Here is a 19,826-nt window from a genome sequence, read left to right as displayed (position 1 = left end):
ATCTCAAAAAAGAAGCAACCAATGGCTAAAAAAGTAATTGGCACACATTTGAAAACAACTGGAGGAGTGTTTGACAACTAAGCAGGTTAACTGGGAGCAGGTCAGTAACATGACTGGGTATATGAGGCGCCTTTTGAGAAAGGCAGAAACACAGATTTAACAAACTCTGTCAAAAAATGATGGAGTGATTTCTGGAAATTGTTCCTCGATGCAAAATTGCTTTGCAGATCCTACCACCTACAGAGTATACAATCATTAAAAGAGTCATGGAATCAGGACAAATCTCCATGTGCAAGGAACCAAAACCGGATGCTTGTGATCTTCGGGCCCTCAGGTGGCACTGCATTAAAAACATGAATGATTGTCTGCTCAAAACCACTGCATGGGAACAGGAACACTTTCAGAAATCACTGTCTGTGAACATTGTTCGTCGTGCAATCCAAAAATGCAGCTTACGACTTTATCTTGCAAAGAAGAAGCTGCATGTGAACATGATCCTGTAAACCGACTGTCTTCTCTGGGCCAAAGCATATTTAAAATGGACTGGGAAAAAATGGAAAACTGATCTGTGGTCAGATTTATCATCATTTGACATCCTTTTTGGAAACCATAGATGCTGTGTTGTGTGGACTACAGAGGAAAAGGATCACACAGCTTGTTATCAGCACTTAGTTCAGAAACCTGCATCTCTGATGATATGGGACTGCATTAGCGCCTGAGTTAAGGGCAGCTTACATATCTGATAGTACATAGAGGTTTTAAAGTAACATATGTTGAGCAGATAGACTCTTGTGTCAGACCAGAATGGGACAACATTCATCTCCTAAAACTACAAAAAACTGGTTTCTTTATTTTCCTGATTATTTACAGAATTATAAATAATTCTCCAATGCGTTTCTGCTAACTAATTAAAATTATTGAATATATTCTCTATAATGTTACAGTTTGGGGTGATAGTATTCCATTAAAAACCATTTTAGAGTACAGCATGGAATGAAAATCAACTATAAACATATTATTTTAAGGCAAGTGTAAGTAAATGCTAAGAGCAACATTAGTAATGATGGTGTGGCTTTTTGTGACACATTTATGTAACAAAAATCTTTCCATTATTTACCATAACTCGTTGAACATCGTTGAGAATCGCTCCATTGATGTGACACCACAAACACACACATGCTAATTACATAAATGTGCACAATCCCAACAAATGAATGTAGCCCATGAAAAACACCTATGTCTGTGTTTTATTTTTCAAATGTTTCTCATTATCGATGCTCTCTGTTTTGTCAGAACTTCAAGATCCTCCATAAGTATGTTGCGCTTTATGCCACTCATCTCATCAAGGAAGGAGATGCTCTGAAAGCTCTGCAGCTATACCTGCAGCATGGAGCGCCACCCAACCCTCAGGTATACATTTATGTTTAGCCAAACTCTTTCATGTTTCACCTCACCAGCTCAATTTAATCTGTCAATACACATTCATGCTTGCATTGCAGGCCTGCAATCTGTTCCAGAAAATTGAAACGGGGGCAACTTAGGCTTGTAAAGCAAAAAAAATCCCAAAACAAGTAACAACAACATCCAAATTAACAAATTGATAAGGAAGAAGAGGAATTCTCTTTGAAGCAGACAATCACTTATACTGTATATAAAGCAGTTTTCTCGTCTTCTTACACTACTAAATGTGCTTGTATTTCAACTGCCACATCTTTGTTTACATTCAGACAACACGTTCTTTATATAGTTCTTCTTTTAGTCTGTGCAGTGCTCAGTGAAGTTGATATATTCTTACATCAAGACATTACATAACTACATCCTGCACGTTACAAATGCATGAAGTAGTGAGAACTGAGAGGTACTGGGGAGGCCTGCCTGCAAACCTGACCTGTCCCCAGCGGAGAATATTTGGCTGCTGGGGACCGAACAAGAAGCCGCCATCAGAGTCGCTCTTTCGCTGATTTCCACTTCCTGACTCAGATGTCTGACTCCCAACCCCGTGACCTATCGGTGGCCTGTAGTGTGATGACGTCAGATACAGCCCGACTCAGCCACTTATGGCACTTTTCCACTAGCACCTACTCCGTTCTACTCATCTCAGCTCGGCTCGACTCAACTCGGCCTGGTTTCTTTTCCACAAAAATTCAACACCTGGAGCAGAAGTAGGAGGTTGGAGCGAAGCTGCTGTGACGTATTTGATTGTGTGATGTAAACGAAGAAGACAACAACACTAAAGAGAACAGTGCAGTGAGGACTGTAACATGACAAAGTAATAAAACCCTTGTTTTTTAGCCTTGAATAGCAGAAATGGAAGAACATTGATGAAATGAAGCCGATTAAATAAATATGAAAACATAAGTATCCTGGGTTCATATTGTAGGCAGTTAAATCCAATAACATTTTATGAATTGTGGTCGTATTTGGCTTTCTGTTACTTCCTGTCATTTGCGTGCCTTTTTCCTGTGTAGTTGTTTATTTTTATGTTTGCTGATTAATTGTGTCAACTTTTCTCTCACTCAGAACTTTAACATCTACAAGCGTCTCTTCCTGGACCTGATAAGCCTCCCTGACGCTGATGGATCAGATTCTTACCATATGTGGGCTGAGCTCCGTAATTTTCTGCAGCAGCTGGTGAATCCCAACGCAATAAAGCAAAGTCTTTTTACACGTCTGAACATAAATCACATTTGCAACATAATGTTCTGCAAATAACTGTAATTTATTCTTTTGATGTCAGTGTGAGAACGTGTCCATGTCAGCGGAGGCGAACTCTCCAGCTCATGAAGATTTTGACCAGATGCTGCTGATTTCTCACTACTTTGCCACACGGTCCGCTGCTAAAGGAATTGAGCAGCTGGTATGCAGAAACAGGCACACAAACGCCATTTTGTAACAAACTCAGAGCCAAAACTTTGATAATTAAATATTGGATCTTTTGCATATCCCAGGGGATATGCATGCAACGATCTGTTATAGTTGCAGTAATGCCAACATTGTGTATGTTTTTCTTATTAGTTCTAAACTTCTGTCTTTTCTTTTTGAATTATGTATTTTCAGATCGGCATTGTGGCCAAGTTGTCGGTTTCTCTCCTTCGCCACACTGAACTCATTCCTGCAGACAAAGCCTTCTATGAGGCTGGCCTGGCCTGCAAGGTGGGTCCACCAATCAGAGGTGGAGATACCACCGTTTTACTGTCCTTTGTAACATTGCACTCAGCTGTTAGTTATTTAGTTTCATTCACTAGTTTACAACCTAAAAATGTTGTTCCTACCTGGTTTGACCTTTCTAATATATTCTTCCAGTTAGCTCTCAAAAAGCAGTCCGGTCCAATACTTCTGCAGGTGCTAAGATTTCTTTATATCATGTGAGCATTTCCACCATTGCTCTCACACCTCTAATGTTAATGTTTAATCGTCTGGTTGGAAAATCAAGCGTTGACATACACCGACCAAAAAAAAAAAAAGTAATCGCCTGGATTTTGTTTTTAGTTTGTACCTTTTATGAATTCTGTCTAAAATGCCATTTGGATTTAAGCAGTTGTTCAGTTAAATGAATGCAACCTTTGCCTGTTTCCGCAGTAACTAACATACCTCAAGTTACTTTCCTTCTCTTCCCCTTCATGGAGCTGACACATGTTCAATTTAATCACACATAACTCACATTTTTGGAGGCGTCTGAACGATGACATGTCGCATTTGTGATAGATAGATAGATAGATAGATAGATAGATAGATAGATAGATAGATAGATAGATAGATAGATAGATAGATAGATAGATAGATAGATAGATAGATAGATGGGATGATATGTTCAGTTTTAGTGAATCACTGTGTTGCCATGGCGACACATGGTATCTGAGCTCCATTGACGATGGCCAACTCGGTGTCAATATACTCAGAGTTGCCTGAACCAACTCTGAACACGTGTTAGGAAACCGAATACTCAGCTTGTTGACTGAGTTAGTTTTTTGACTTGGAGTTTGTTGAACCTCCTCTCTGAAACAGCCACGCTAAAGTTTACTGTCCTTGTGTGCTTGTTAACAAAGTAATGCATTATACCAGTGTTTCTTCGGTCCAGTCCTCAGGTGCCACTGTCCTGCATATTTTGGATGTTTCTCTGCTCCAGCACACCTGGCTGAAGTTTAGAGGTCATTGACAAACTTACACCAACCTTAAACCCAAGGGAACGAGCTGATCTGTTCATTTGAATCATGTGTGCTGGCACAGGGAAGCACTGAAAACATGCAGAACAGTGACACTTGAGACTTGGAACGGATAAACGCAGCCCTACACCGTCTCAGTCATGCGTAATCAAGTCCATCGTTTACTCATATGAGCAGGAAAAGTATAGAGAGGCAACAGAGAGCTTCTGACCCCGCAGCACTGGGGAGGAAGATATGTCTGATCTAGTTTTAATGGCCTTTGAAATGAAGTGTCAAGAAACATTTGGGGAGATGTTTGATTATTAAGTATTAAGTATTTTACCTCTTTTAAATGTTTATGGTTTTCCCCCCGGTAGGCTGTTGGCTGGGAGAACATGGCCTTCATCTTCCTCAACCACTTTCTGGACCTTTGTGATGTAAGTATCACAGATAGATGTGTGCGTGCGTGCGTGCGTGCGTGCGTGCGTGCGTGCGTGCGTGCGTGCGTGCGTGCGTGCGTGCGTGCGTGCGTGCGTGCGTGCGTGCCCCTTAACAATCACATATTCTAGGGTTTTGGTTAGTTTGGGTTAGAAGGGGATTTGTTTTGTTCATCTCATGAACCGGTTATATCTGATATCTTATAATCCGTTAATGACTGTTAATACCTGTATGTTGTTAAACCCTATCTTTATATTATCCTGCCTTTCTTTCCTTCCACAACAGTCTGTCGTCCTTGTCTGCTGTGCCTCCTTTCCAGTTTCTCCATTGCTTCCCGTCTCTGTCTTTTAGTTTTCCTGCTTTGTGCAGTGTTTCTTTTTTTGTTTTTCATTATGTTTTTTTAAATACAGGACTTTATTTACCACCTCCGTCCCCCTGAGCTTCTACATCTAGGGTCAGAATTTTGCAAATCAGCTCCTCTATCACCTGTCCTGTGCTTGGGTTGCACAAATATCCAAAAAAAGTTTCATGTTTCATGCCGTTTAGTTTTAGTGAGCAGAAAGCTTTTGAAAAGTTGACTGAACCTGTATTCTTTTTTTGATTGGTTACTTTTCGTCTGCAGGCCATTGATGAAGGGACCCTGGACACTCTGGACCACTCGGATTTCCTTGATACCGACATTCCCTTTGAGGTTCCAGTTCCGACCAAACTCTGTGTGACTGTAAGATATCACCCACCTACAACCACCCACACATCCTGCAGTGAATTACAGGCTGCAGTCACACTGATAGATGGAGACAATATTGGTGTTGTACAACAAATCTCATCTGGGGGGGTTAGGGGAGACGCAGGAAATCATTAGTACCACTTTCAGCTGTTCATCAGCTGTTTGATCAATCCACCATTTATTCCTCGCCTGCATGGCGACAGGAGCCAGACCTGATGAGACGGAGTGGCGGGAAAACAGTTCCTTCTGGGCTTTTCAGAATCAGAATCAGAATCAGAATCAGAATCAGAATCAGCTTTATTGAGTCAGTTTAGAAAAACTGTTATTGACTTCGGATACACCGGCGGCGGCACTGATGGAATTATGCGCCTGTTTTCCAAAGGGTAACACTGGGATAGGGGGGGAGGAGAAAAATATCATACAATACACAATATCAAGTTGCAAAAAAACACCTCGCAGACACGAAGCACAGACGTCACAGGACTTGCATGTGGTGATTGGGGGTGGGCAAGTCGGGGGGGGGGGGGGTGGTCCCGGCACAGTTCATCCAAGTGAGGGCCGGGTCGCTGGCGCTCAAACCCGGACGTCCTTGTCGGGAGGGGCTGATAAGAGGGGAGCCAGGAAGGCGGTTGGATGGGGAGAGGGAGGTGTGTGTGTGTCAGTGTGTATGTGAGAGTCTGTAACGCGGTAAGACCGACGACCTTTCTCCCCGAGAGTAGCCAAGCGTCCTTGATGTTATCGAACAGCGGTACAGTTCTGGGAGTCAGCATCCTCAGATGTTTTGACGGGGGAGGGTTAGGTTGGGTGCAGAGCGTCATGTTTACATTCCTCCCGGGAGATTATAGCGGAGAGGCTTGCCAGCCGCTCCTTCAAGGCCAAAAACTAATCAACAATTTGCAGGCAGCTCGGTAATTTTCCGTCTGCTTTTTTCTTCTGGATCCTCAATCGATCAATCAATAACTCCGCTCAGACGAATTTGTGATCAGTCCCCGCCAAGCCGGGTGCCCAGCTTCTCCAAGGTTTTCTCCATCTTGTTATAGAGCTCAAAGACCCCTGCTAGCCTACGATTCTGTTCAAGAATCGCATCCAGCTTGCGGCCCTGCTCTCCCAGCGTTACAGTCTGAGTGCTGAGCCCCATGCTCAATCCTTCAGCAGCTTCGGGCAGCTCAGAGAGGGCCAGAACGGCCCCCGCGGCCTTCCGCGATTGTCGATAGGCCAGGAAGATCCCCACTCCAATTAGGAGAAATCCTGCTATCATAAATCCAATTATGAAGGCGTCCTCAACATCCTCGACAGATAAAATTTTGAGGCACAAAGGGCGCCAGTTCTTATAGGAGTCCATCGTATAGCCGGCAAAAAATGTTCCGTCGGGGCAGGAGGGCTCCCTTACCCCCTGGCTTCTTGTTGAAGCAACTGATGGGAAGTTTCATTTGTCAGGTTTCATATTTTGCACACTTGTAGTCATACATTTAGTAATTGTTTATTTACTGTGTATTTAGTTAAGATGTTTTTTATAATATAATTACACAGAATTTTCATTTGAGCAATGAATTGTTGTGATGTTTTAACGTTACTCGTTGCCTGCTTGGAGACCTGCTTGGCCTCATGGGTGATATTCAGGCCGTGTTCACTTACAGTACACTTGTTTGGTGTAGTTTCCACTTTGAAGAGAACTGTGGACAACAGATTAAATTTTCCTGTTGAAACAGTTCAAACTTTCAAAACAAATTTCTATGTAGACATAGTTTTAGAGGATTAATGAGTGAAGCTTCTACAAGCATTACACCTGATAGAGATGATCTCCCACTGGTCAGAGCATTAGGTATATATATATATATATATATATATATATATATATATATATATATATATATATATATATATATATATATATGGTCACTGATTACCCACAGGCTAGTATTCCCCACAAGATACATCTCTGAGGTCATCAAACCAAGGACTTCTTTTGATAATAAATCCATTTATTTATTCCGGTGCTTTCAGTCACGATGGTCCTGGACTGCTTCTGAGACGTGTGGGGAAATGTTGCTGAATACAATGCCATTACACTGCAAACTTGGCCATTGATGCCAGACAGACAAGGTCTAACCATTAGCAGTCTAAGCATCGGAAACAGTCGTCACAGATTAAGCATGGGGCTCTTGCTTTGCCGGCAAAGTTTTGAAGGTTTTTTCTAAACAAAAGGTCTTTGGTAAGTTCTGTTTTGTTCTGCAGTGTTACTAAAAAACCTGTGACGAAGCTGTTTACTGCATTTTTGAAAAATATCACTGACCGATTTCTTTTTTTCCTTCTGTGTTGAAGGTTTCACATTTAATCCTTTTTTATTCTGTAGTATAGAATTGCTATGTGTGTCTGCAGCTAACAATTAGGAATTGATAAATGACAACAAAAGATAAACAAGGTATTAGTTTGTTCGTCTGCAGTGAGTGAATGAAAGCCAACGTGATGAAAATGCGTGCTTCCATATGGTCCAGGACTCTCAGCGGGAGCAGATCCGGGACTGGGTGCTGATGGTGTCCATGGACAACCGAGTGGAGCAGGTTCTGCCACGTGATGAGAGGAACACGTATGAAGCCTCTCTGCTGGCTGCCAACACTGGCCTTCGCTCACTTCCTTGTGTTCTCACTGGTAATACAAACCTTAACTAATATATAGAAAACCTGTACGTAGCTTTAAACCTCAAAAACTGGGAGAAAGGAGTTTAGGGTGAACAGTTACGTATGTTGGCAAATGCTAAAACAGACAACATGTGATGAACAAAGAAAACTGTATCAGATATCTGCACTCTCCTCTTGTCAGGTATATCGTATACTTTGCTGCTTATGTGGATTTTCTACGATGTTGTTTGACCGTTAACACTGACATTGTGCAAAATGCTTCAATTTATTGCTGTTTTTGCTTTTTAGGCTACCCGGTTCTAAGGAATAAAATTGAGTTTTCATCAGCGGGGAAAGCAGCCAACAAAGAAGACTGGAACAAATTCCTCATGGCCACAAAGGTGACACTGAACAAACAGATGGTGTTTCTGTAGCACAGTTCACAGGAGAAAGCTGAGAAATCATGTTCTGACTGTGCAGAGAATATAAAATGTCAGAACATTGTGATCAGCATTGTTCTCAATACCAACATTGCATTAACTGGTTCTTTTATACTTTGACTTTTATTTCCTTCAGACAGTATGATCCCAAGATAGTGATGTTTTTTTCGCCATGAAATTCTTTGAGTCTAAGATACATCTATTTTTGCACTTAAGCCCTACAGTACACTTTTAAAAAGTTACTTAGTTAGTAATGTATTTTAAAAATGATAACAGAATGATTAGTAAGTTATTGCTGGTGAGGAGGTGAGAGAGGAAACAGTGTTTTTATTTCTGGTGACATCAACGTGATTATTTTCATATAAAAGCATTAGTTGATGGTTTGAGTCCTGGTACACATGTTGAAGTGGCTTTTGGGCAAGACCCTGAACACTATTTTTCCTCCTGTTAGTTAAAATAAGTTATACGGCATGTTCTTAATTTGATGATGCATTTGTGCAACATCAGATTTACAAGCATCTTATTTTAAGCCGTGATTTCTGTTGTTTTTCTTTTTTCAATATTTGATTTCCCCAAGCGCATAGGTGATCCCTGATCAGGGTCATTCAAGGTTTTTATTTCCAACCACATGTCTTTCTCAGAGATGATGGTTCCCCACTGTCCTTCCACATTTTTTAATAATGCATTGGACAGTTTTAGTAGTTTCAGCAATCTCCTCAGATGTTTTTCTTTGCTGATGCATAAGACCCATCTGAAACAGATCTTTTCCACACCGGCGGGATATGTCATCTGACACGGTTGTTGAAGAAATGAGAAGCTACGCACTGCATCAGTTAGGGTTAAATAACTTGTTGCCAGGGTAACAATCATCAGTGGCATCAGCTGGATGCCACAGATCTCCATCCCTTAGATGGCCCTGGATCAAGAACATGAATGACATGAACTGACATGAAACACAGATATATTAAAAATAATGCTCCTTAAAATATATAAAATATATAATATAGGGGGGGGGGTATATTGACACATTAAAAGAAGTTGACAGAAGAAACATAAAAATATTCAGTTGATTACAACAAAATAAAAGTGAGTGTAAATTTAAAGCAGCACAGACGACTGCATATGTTAAAATATCAGCTTCAATTTCAAGTGAGGGAACAGTGGACATGATGGCAGCAGGGACTAAGAGACTCAAAGTAATGACAGAAAAGAAAACAAAAGTGATGGAGAAAGAGTACATTTTGGGCAGAAGTGTAATAACAATGTAAAATCTAGGCCTATGGGGAGACCCCTGAGGGAAACAAACTGAAAAGCTCATTTGTGCTGTGAGAATCTGCTGTCGGGTTTTAAAAAACAATTCAAGGTCTGTGATGGTGTGTGATGTCTCTGTTTTTTTCCATCTCCTCCTGCAGACCATTCATAGTCCAGAGTGTCAGGACGTGCTCAAGTTTATCAGCCAGTGGTGTGGTGGCCTGCCAGCATCAGGATTCTCTTTCCAGTGACAGCATGTTATCTTTAATCTGTTATTTCATTGCAATCTTTTATCTGAGCTGCAACCGTTTGAATTGTCAAGAGTTCTTCGTTTCCTCCTCCTTTCTTAGTTTTTTTTCTCTTCAATTCATTCAGTCTTGTTTTTTATTTAAAGTGTTTTGTGCTCCTGTTACCTTGAGTTGTATAATAACCTTGTAATTATTAAAATTTCAAATTCATTGGTTTACTGTGTATTTTTCTAACTTAATGTAGCTTCAGTCTTTTTACCCCTTATACATGTCATTTTTACATCCATCATTGTGACTACTATTAAAGTTGAATCTATTAACCTGTATCAAGTTTTTTTTAGTAACATGGCACATGAGCAATTGTTTGGCCATATTGAGCAGAGTTTGGCTTTGGTTTGGCAAACGTTGCATATCATTAAAAACACCTTATTTCAGCTGTTTAGCATGATGATGGTTGGATGGTTGGCACTCGGGTGAATGTTGTATGGTTCCATCTCAGGCCGAGCATCTAACTTCCAGCTTGAGGCTCATGCAGAACCGAGATCCTTGACTGGCCCAAAGAGAAACCTGAGAGTTTTTTTTAGCTTTTTTTTATATATATATATATATATATATATATATATATATATACTGTATATATATAGGCAAACTCATGAATGTGGAACAAGAAGTAAAAAGACCAAATAAAGAGTTGTCAGATTAAGTTATTTTATTCTTTAGGTGTTTCATAAAACAGATACATTATTAGCCAAGAGTATAACAGGCAGTAGACACAAAATTACATCACTTAAGAGGATAATACAACCTACTTATGTCCCACACAGCCAGTTACGAAGTCATGACATTCAACAGCTGATTTGAAAACCAAATATGAGGTAGTTTTCTCCCATGTTTACTCAGTTTTTGTGCATTTAATGAAATGAGAAATAGGTAATTTTGAAAAGAAGGAGAGACAAACAGAAAGATAATCATTTCATGTTTACATGGACATCAGTGACACATGTGACAGACATAAGATGATATAATTACAGGAAAAGCTGAAAGCCAAATGAGGCTTATAAAGATACTTTCCTTGCACATGAAATAATATGCGCATTAGTTCACAAAAAGAGAAAGAATTAAAACAGCAAAAGTCTAACAATATGAAGAAGTTTAAAAAAGAAATACTACTTTGTAATGTCAAGATTAAAAATAAATTTATTTTCTGATCAAAAACCTTTTAATCTACATTTTTATAAAGGCAAAGATGGGTGTAAGATGGTCGTTTCAGAGAGATAGCTGCATTATACTGAACAAATAACATAATATTGTCCTTTTTAGCCTTTTTGTAAAGATATTTTCTAGTTCCTGTTTTTCATTTGTCAGCCATCTTTTTCTCAGCTCTTTCCAGTAATTTACATGACTTTCTGAACCAATACAAAATAAAAAAATCATGGTCATAAAATTGTATGTTTCAGAGCATTTTACACACATTTCTATGATTCTGGTCTAAAAGCTTTGCGCCAGGTGCTAATGAAATACAAAATCGCTGTTTGTACCTAAATAGACTGATGCCTCTTAAATCTGGGTTAACGGTCAGATTTTTAACCTGCTAAGGAATGTGATGTCCTATGTGGACATCACATGTTAGGAGGTTTACTAACATTTATTAATGCGAGAAGTGACCAGAATGAAAAGTACCAAGCTAAAGCTCTGCTTTTTTATGTGAACACAAACAAACCTGGAAAACCTGTTTCCTTGCAGAAATTGTTAAATGAACCCAATATGCATCAGTTGCATATACAGCAAAATATGAATAAAAATGTAAAAAAAATAATAATTAAAAAAAAAAGTGTATTTAACCTCTCCTTTTCCAGCAGAGGTTCTACTCGCCTGCAGTTTGGAGAAAATGCATAACATATAAAATATTTGTACTTACACTGGTGAGTCTACGTTAAATATTTATAATAATATATATTTATCCTTATTTTGATGTCACCGGTGTCACACATTGCACGAATGTGTATGCACCATTTAATGACAATAGCATCCCAGTATGGACTTACAGTATGTACAGTAGCCTACTACTGGAAGTAGAAACACCAGAGGGAAAAATAGATAAATATATTTGAATTGTGATGTGATTGACCGATATACAGTATATATATATATATATATATATATAGAGAGAGAGAGAGAGAGAGAGAGAGAGAGAGAGAGATACATACACATTTGTTCACACTTACTTCTCTTTGCTGAATTTAATCTAATTTATAAAACTCAGTTAAAAGCACAATTAATCTCTCCATGTAAACATCAATGTATTTAATTTCCCTTCGGGGATTAATAAGTCTTTCTGAGTTTTGAATAGAACTGCCCTGAATTAACTGAATGTGCATGTCCTGCCTGTCTGTCTGTCTGTCTGTCTGTCTGTCTGTCTGTCTGTCTGTCTGTCTGTCTGTCTGTCTGCCTGCCTGTCTGTCTGTCTGTCTGTCTGTCTGTCTGTCCTGCCAGTCTTCTCGGACACGGAAAATAACTGGACTTCTCTTGATTTGAGAAGCTGATGCGAGTAACATGCAGAGACGCAAGCAAAGACTGTGATGCTGAATGCTTGTGGAAAGTAGAGTAGATACAGAATTATTTTCTGTTGGATTATGAGGCCTTTCATGAAATTTTGTAAAGTGTTTTTCTATTCATATTTGTTTATGTAATGCCCTGAAAATGGAAAAAAATGACAATGAAAATGACCATACACAGCGTTCTGGTTTCTTACAGAAAACTGATACATTTGTTTAGATTTTCAGGTCATTAATGCTGAAGATTTCAATAAATAGGATCTATGCTGTTTGCACCCATCGATGAACAGCTTATTTATGGATTTTGAGGCCAATTTATTCCATTTTCCTCTCTCTGTAGTGCCCTTGGGTCTGTAAAATGCAGATTTCTGTTGTTTGCTTACATATGAAGTAAACTGCTACCCTAGTAGTCAAAGTGGTTTAGCCCCAAAAAATGATGGATTTACCACTCAGTCTGGGCCAAGTCTACATGGAAAACAAAACCTAGTGTGTAGCTTTCCTCAGGACAGAGGTAATGCTCAATAAGTGCCACAACACAGCAAAGTGTGCCAAAACCTCATTTCAAATTGATCATGAATGTGGGTGCTAAAATGATAATTTAACTAACCCCTGCAACGAAAACCCCTGACCACATTGCTCTTTTCACAATTATTAGTCACTTGAGCTCACTGTATGATTAAATGTTTTTGTGGATCATAATGCTGCTTCAACAAATGACTTTGAGTTATTATTATTGTTTGTTTGTTTTTGTCTGATTGAGAAGAAAGTCTTGTAAAATATCACAACTCATCGTTATGGGATGCCTGTGTTGTTGGTCCTGTTAAATGCATTTAGTCAAAGATATTCAAGTCATTTTTTTGAACCAGTAATGGTGTTTATAATATTCTTACTGTAACTTCTGACTGCGTTTACGTTGCATTTTTCTGGTCTTGTTGACCACACAGGCACTTTTGCAGTCCAAGCTACATTCACCCATCCACACGTGCGCTCCCAGCAGTCTCTTAGTCCATAAAGATCTGCACAGATTTATTTTCTCCTGAGTCAATTCTTCTTTCTTTCATGCAGACAGACAAAAACCGATAAACACATTGAGGGTGGAGGGTGGGGGGTAATCTGAGGTTCATTGTTTTGCCCAGCGACACTTAAAAAGACTGAAAGGCCAGGAATGGTGCTGCTGACTTTCCAGCTGGCAGACAACCATCCACTTCCCCTTGCTCTCAGAGGATCTCCGTCAAGCTCTTTCAAACTGTTTATTCAAGGAAGCCTTGTTGGTGATTAAAGGCATTATTAACAGGCGTGCACACCTCCAGACCGCCTGTTTTGCATCATGTGGACTGGGAGGTGTGAATCCAAGATAATCACATGTTTGGTGCGGTTGATATTCGGTCACTCTCTTGGCATTCACCGCGTGCCTTAATTGTATGGAGATTTAAATCAAGGTCCGCTGTGAACACGAGGAGAGCTAACCCATTCATCTGCTGCCCCCCACCCTCTCAAAACCCAACCCAACCTCCCACCCATCTGATCCATCATATCCTATACCCATGCAATTATTTTTTCCCATTCCATTACTTATTCATGTCTTTTCCTTCTATTTTCTGCTGATGTACTTATTTTCACACATTCACTCGGTCACCAGAGACCCCTGACCGCTTTGCTCTTTTCACAATCCTTTCAGTCACTTGCTCGGTAACCAACACGACGGGTTTCCCAGGGTCAGTCTGATCTAATTTATCCGGAAAAAGCTTGTCAACATTCACTGAACCCTTTTTCATTCTACTGCGCACTTGACCTTTAATCACAGATTTTTCACAATTTAAAATTGTTTTTCAAAATTTGTATCTTTGATTTATTCAGTCATTAAAGGATATCCTTTCATTGCATTTTGATGCATAATATTTTTATTAAACTGAGCTGGTAAACTTCTCCTATTATGAAAAGATTTAGAAAATGTCAGTGATGCTGTCACTCATGATACAAGCTATAAAAATGAATGACCAACTAATGAAATTATACCGTCGTCATGAGTGTTGATTACACTGGACATTATAGTCACACTCGCAATATTCATCCGTGCCACGTTATAGTTAAAGGCACATTTGTGGGTCATTATTATGGCAGCAGAGGCTTATTGTCACGCCTGGCTCTTTGCCGTGGTCTATCTCCACCTGCAGCACAGAAAACACGCAGCTCAGGAACGCTGTCGTCATTACATCCCTACACATATGGATCTAAACGTGAGTGCCCCCCCCTCCCCGCTCCTCCACCACCACCCACACAAACCCCCACCTTCACAGTTCTGGTTCCTGCGATAAACTGTTGGTATGTCTTTCAGACATCCATGCAAATTAAATATCATTGAGTGCCATGTTTTGTTGTCTATACCTTTCAAAATAACCAGTTTCCCAGATTAACAGACAATTCACTCTTTTCTTCTTAAATTTGCATATTTCAAGCATTTAAATAGTCTGGCATGAAGATTAAATAACTTATTAGGCCTGCGTTTGGATGTGAAACAAAAGCTTAATGCTTAAACTTGAACTCCGTGTAACAAAGATATGATGACCACTGCAAGTGATTGTCTGATTGCAGCAGGTGTAAAATTTCTGCAAACAACACATCACAGATGAGTGGAAACCTTCAGGCTTTAATGGCTTAGGCTTGGGCTAGTTGAAGACTAAAATCTGTGCAATATGCCTAAAATGTATCATGTAGTAATTTAAAAGTGATGTAATAAAATGTGCATGTCACTATGCAGCACTGCGGACCGTTCCCTCTGTTACCCACAGGAAGCAGCAGCCATAACGTAGCCTACTTACGTTCTTAGACAGCACTGCATTACAGGAACAACTGCAGGGGGAGGAAGCTGCAGATTCCATTTTTACCCATCATCCCACATAGACAATCCTGCCAGCCCCGCACATAAAAAGAAGGGAAGAAAGGAATCATCTACAAACCAGAGCAGCATCAGCATCTTCTTGCTTAGCAGTGCTCCAGCAGAGGAGAGCAGACGGACCCATCTGCATCCTCATTAACTGCAGAAAAACTAATAACCCATATAGCTCCAGTAGGCTGAAAACGCAGAGGGGAGGAGCTGGGGTGGCAGTTGCAGACTTCCTTTGTAGGGATGGGGCGTGATGTATATATATATATATATATATATATATATATATATATATATATATATATATATATATATATATATATATATATATATATATATATATATATATATATATATATATATATATATATATGCATACATACACGCACACACACATATGTGAATGTGTATTTGTGTGTTTGCAGCTCAAGTGAAGATGCAGAATAATACAAGATGACCTACTTTACAATAGAACAATAAAACACATCAAATTAAACAACAATAAAGGGTGCATTGTTTTGTTTTTAATATTAATAAAAAGCAAACTAGATCTTTAGGCCTTTAGCTACTGAAATACACCGCGGCATGGGCTTGTTTTAGAAGAGGCTCGGCGGTGTCGAGCTCATGGATTTAGCTGTTATTTCGCAGATGTGACAGGAACGAGTTCCGCAGCTCCACAGCATTGCGGCGTTTGCAGGAGCAGCGCGATGGTGGGCGACTAAAGCACACAACTGGCCTATGGCCCGTTCTGGGGTTAAAACGAATAAACGTGGTGCAAATGTGGGTAAAAAAAAAGCGAATAACAGTACCTTTTAGTCACAGGAAGCAGCTATGCCTCGGCTAAATGGCGCAGATATATCTATATTTTTAACGTTAGCGGTCATATTCTGTGGCTTTGATGTGGATAAAAAAATAAAGCTGTGACCTCCTTAAAAGGCTCCGATGAAAAAGGTTCGGTGTGGCCGGAGACACGGAGCTGTGAGCCGCCGGAGGAGCGCACACGGCTCGGTCCGCGGTGCCGTCCGTCCGGGAGAGGATGCTGAGGATGCTGAGGATGCTGAGGATGCTGAGGATGCAGGGATGTTGCGGGGGATGCGGGACTCGGACCCTCCTTCCTCTGCGGATGAGCTGAAGAACATGTTTCCGTCTAGGAAAGTTCAAAAGGCAGTGATACTCCAGACCCGTGAGAGTGGGATGTCAGTGTAAGGCAAAGCCGGTTTTGTGCAGGGGTTCCTGTGTCCCCGGAGCTGCTGCGGCGCTGGGCTGGGTCAGATGGAGAGGACAGAGAGAGGGTGGTTCTCTGAGAGAGGGGGAGTCGGATGAAAGCAGATTTTACATCCTCAGCTTCAGCTTCCAGCTCCCTCCCTCTCATTTCCATGTCCTTCCGTCTTTGGAAGAAGGAGTGACGAAAGGTAAAGTGAAAGCTAATAGAGGGCTCACTCCATCTGACTGTCCTTAATTTCCCCCAAATGTTTTTGAAGACGATATAATAAATCGTCAAGACCCAAGATGGACACTCAAGCTATGTTCCGTATGGTTGTGCTGCATGCACATCTAATCCCCAAACATGGTCACACAGGCCTCGTCTGCTCTAGTTTCCTGCTTCCCTCCAGATTTCAGAAGAAAGCAGCACTAATACGGGAGACGTCTGTCACTGTGCTGAACTGCTGCTGAAGGAGGCTTTTCAAATTCTATCTATTAGATGTGACATTTCAAATATAGCAGGTTAATGAAGCTGCAGCTTAACATCGATCCATCCAACAGATGGCACGAAACACTTGACCAGTTTATCCATTGTGTTTTTCAGACAATGGGAAATAATCATATAATACATTTTGAGAATAACTGAGTCAAGTCTCAAGACACATTTTCTGTATTAGAGAAGACAATAACAGAAAAAGGAATATTGAGGACACCTTTTCATGAAAACATCTGTGTATATATATACAGATTTATTATGAAAAATGCTTATTTTTTTTGTAGCTCTAAATGTATCCAAACATTTATGATAGCACACTGAGCTATATTAAATTACAGCTGAAAACACATGGATACAATGATGACAATAATCTTTCTTCATTTCATCATTTTATTTCATTTCCATTTGAGAAGTATATTTTTGAATCTGAATTCTACTTAAAATGCATTGTTAGCTCTCAGTATTTCACAATCAGAAATACAAGGGTAGAACATCAGAAGGCGTTTTTCCTTGAGACAAATGAAATTCATCACTTTTTTTTATTAACCTCCTGGTGTGATTTTATTTTCTTCTTGTGCCCCACTAAGACATTAAATATTATGATATAGACAATAACACATCTGATGTCCACTTATGTGTACGCCAGGCCTCAGAAGGTTAAATGTACTTTTCATGATTAAAAAAAACGATCAGTAAAAGCCCGGTTGAAAGGAATTCAATTCAGTCTAAATCAAACTATTTCTATTCATATTAGTTCATAAAGAAGCAGTCTAGCTTATGAAACCCATATCACTTTATTAAGTACACTTGGACGACCCAATGACGTGATGAGGGAATATATAGAAACAGATGTATAATTGTAGATAAGAAAAAACAAAGTTGATGCGTCAGTTTCTGGCCATATGTCAAAGGGTCCTTGAAGGGACACTGAACCCCACACTGCCCACAATGTGTCCATGAGTGTATACAGTTATACGGTCCATTTATTTATACTGAAATGGTATATTTTGTGTGTAAATTATATATCTATCCATATAGTGTACAATAAAGTGAAAAGTAATGCTCATACTGAGCCTTGCAGAACAATGACTAACTCCAGTAATGCCAGTAAAACTCCTCACCCAAATGATCCATAAGGAAGGATGTCCTGTGATAATATTCCAACGTAATTAAAAAAAATAATGATGTAATAAATGTAATAAATGATGTAATAAAATAATATAGTGATAATATTCCAACGTAATTAAAAAAAATAAGGAAAAGAAATCCCAGACCAGTATGAAAACAACAACATTTGTATTTGTTGCTGGTAGACACAAATAGTATATGTCAAAACCCACCTTTACAGAACTGCTTTTAATGTGTGATTAATGTCCTGTCTCATGTTGTGTCCTTATGTACTGTCCTGTGTAATTGTAATTTGTATTATGTGTTTTGTTTTAATGTAAAGCGTCTTTGAGTGCCCTGAAAAGCGCTATATAAATAAAATGTATTATTATTAAATGTATTATTTGTCACCTGTCTCATTATCAAAAAATAATACATTTTACTAAGTGTGTAGTATTTGAACATTGTTCTGTTAAAACTCTGATTTCTGAAGCATTTTTCTGTCTCAGTTTGAAAGCTGCTATATTTGAAGGATTTCTGCTGATAATTCTGGCACTTTAACATCTGTTACAATAACAACAGAAAGCTGTTCACGCTGTGTGTGGGAGCAGCTGATTGCGCTTTCCAAAGACAAACTTATGATAATAATGATGACTAGAACAAAACCCCAAAACGCAGGCAGCCTGATGAAGAGCGCAAGAAAGATGGGTATTGACCATATTTTCTCTCAGTCATCATGGGAAATATGATCCCTAGGAAGTATGGACGAGCTTACAATGCTTTGGGGAATGCTGGGAATATTGCACATTCTGACAGCTGTAGGAGCATATTACAGACTCCAGTGCTTCTCTACACAGATTTGACATGATACAGGCAGGAAAAAAAAGAAAAACACCCCTGGAGATAGGCAGAAAGAGAATGGAGTGATAAAAAGAGAGAATTGGTGAGGTGCCTGGCTAAGTAAGGCAGGGAGCAGAGCATTATATTACCTTTTAAACTATGTCATAATGTTTTAGGTACTGATAATCACATTTGTAGTCCATAATCTGGTGGCTTTTAAGAGTGCATAGACCATCCATCCATCCATCCATCCATCCATCCATCCATCCACCCATCCATCCATCCATCCATCCATCCATCCATCCATCCATCCATCCATCCATCCATCCATCCATCCATCCATCCATCCATCCATCCATCCATCCATCCATCCATCCATCCATCCATCCATCCATCCATCCATCCATCCATCCATCCATCCATCCAGTTATCTGTTCACCAAATGCTGAGCTGCGAGAATGTTGAGCTACTGTGGATGTATTTATTACATTTAATAGCTGTTTCCAAATATGTACTTCCTCAACTCACACCTATCTATTTTGGGACATAAATATTTCTGAATTATGGACGTGTCCTGTCAGAGTCTATGAAACAAATGTGAAAAAATGGTGAATAAATATGATCTGTGTGTTCAGTGCAACATCTGCATACCTTTACACTGAAGTTACTTTCATCACACATACAGTATATATCTCAGTTTTCATGTAAAACAGGAATGGCAGTTTTGGTACATGCTTACCACAACTTTTGGGGAAATAACTAATTTGGATGCTTTAAACAATCTCATTTCACACAAACCAAATTAGGTCTTGACAGAGAGAATATTTGGAGCATGTGTCTTCAAAATCTGTCATGAAATGACGGTTTCCCTCCTACA

At 39.6% G+C, this 19,826-nt stretch overlaps 1 protein-coding gene across 1 annotated transcript in view; it reads left to right on the top strand.

The window, feature by feature from the left end:
* The window catches only part of ift172 (intraflagellar transport 172), a 59,598-nt gene extending 49,524 nt beyond the window's left edge, over positions 1-10,074 (top strand). Inside the window, exons 40-48 of the mRNA XM_061706967.1 lie at positions 1,294-1,410; positions 2,521-2,631; positions 2,738-2,857; positions 3,058-3,153; positions 4,520-4,579; positions 5,203-5,301; positions 7,803-7,956; positions 8,235-8,326; positions 9,778-10,074. Coding sequence (XP_061562951.1) covers positions 1,294-1,410; positions 2,521-2,631; positions 2,738-2,857; positions 3,058-3,153; positions 4,520-4,579; positions 5,203-5,301; positions 7,803-7,956; positions 8,235-8,326; positions 9,778-9,867 — 939 coding nt within the window. The 3' untranslated portion in view covers positions 9,868-10,074. The remainder of the gene's footprint in view (positions 1-1,293; positions 1,411-2,520; positions 2,632-2,737; positions 2,858-3,057; positions 3,154-4,519; positions 4,580-5,202; positions 5,302-7,802; positions 7,957-8,234; positions 8,327-9,777) is intronic.
* Positions 10,075-19,826: the final 9,752 nt, after the last annotated feature.

The sequence above is a fragment of the Cololabis saira genome, chromosome 18 (genome assembly GCF_033807715.1).
Source record: "Cololabis saira isolate AMF1-May2022 chromosome 18, fColSai1.1, whole genome shotgun sequence".
NCBI lineage: Eukaryota > Metazoa > Chordata > Actinopteri > Beloniformes > Belonidae > Cololabis > Cololabis saira.
The sequence above is the reverse complement of the archived record's forward strand: the minus strand, read 5'-3'. Positions and strand labels throughout refer to the sequence as shown.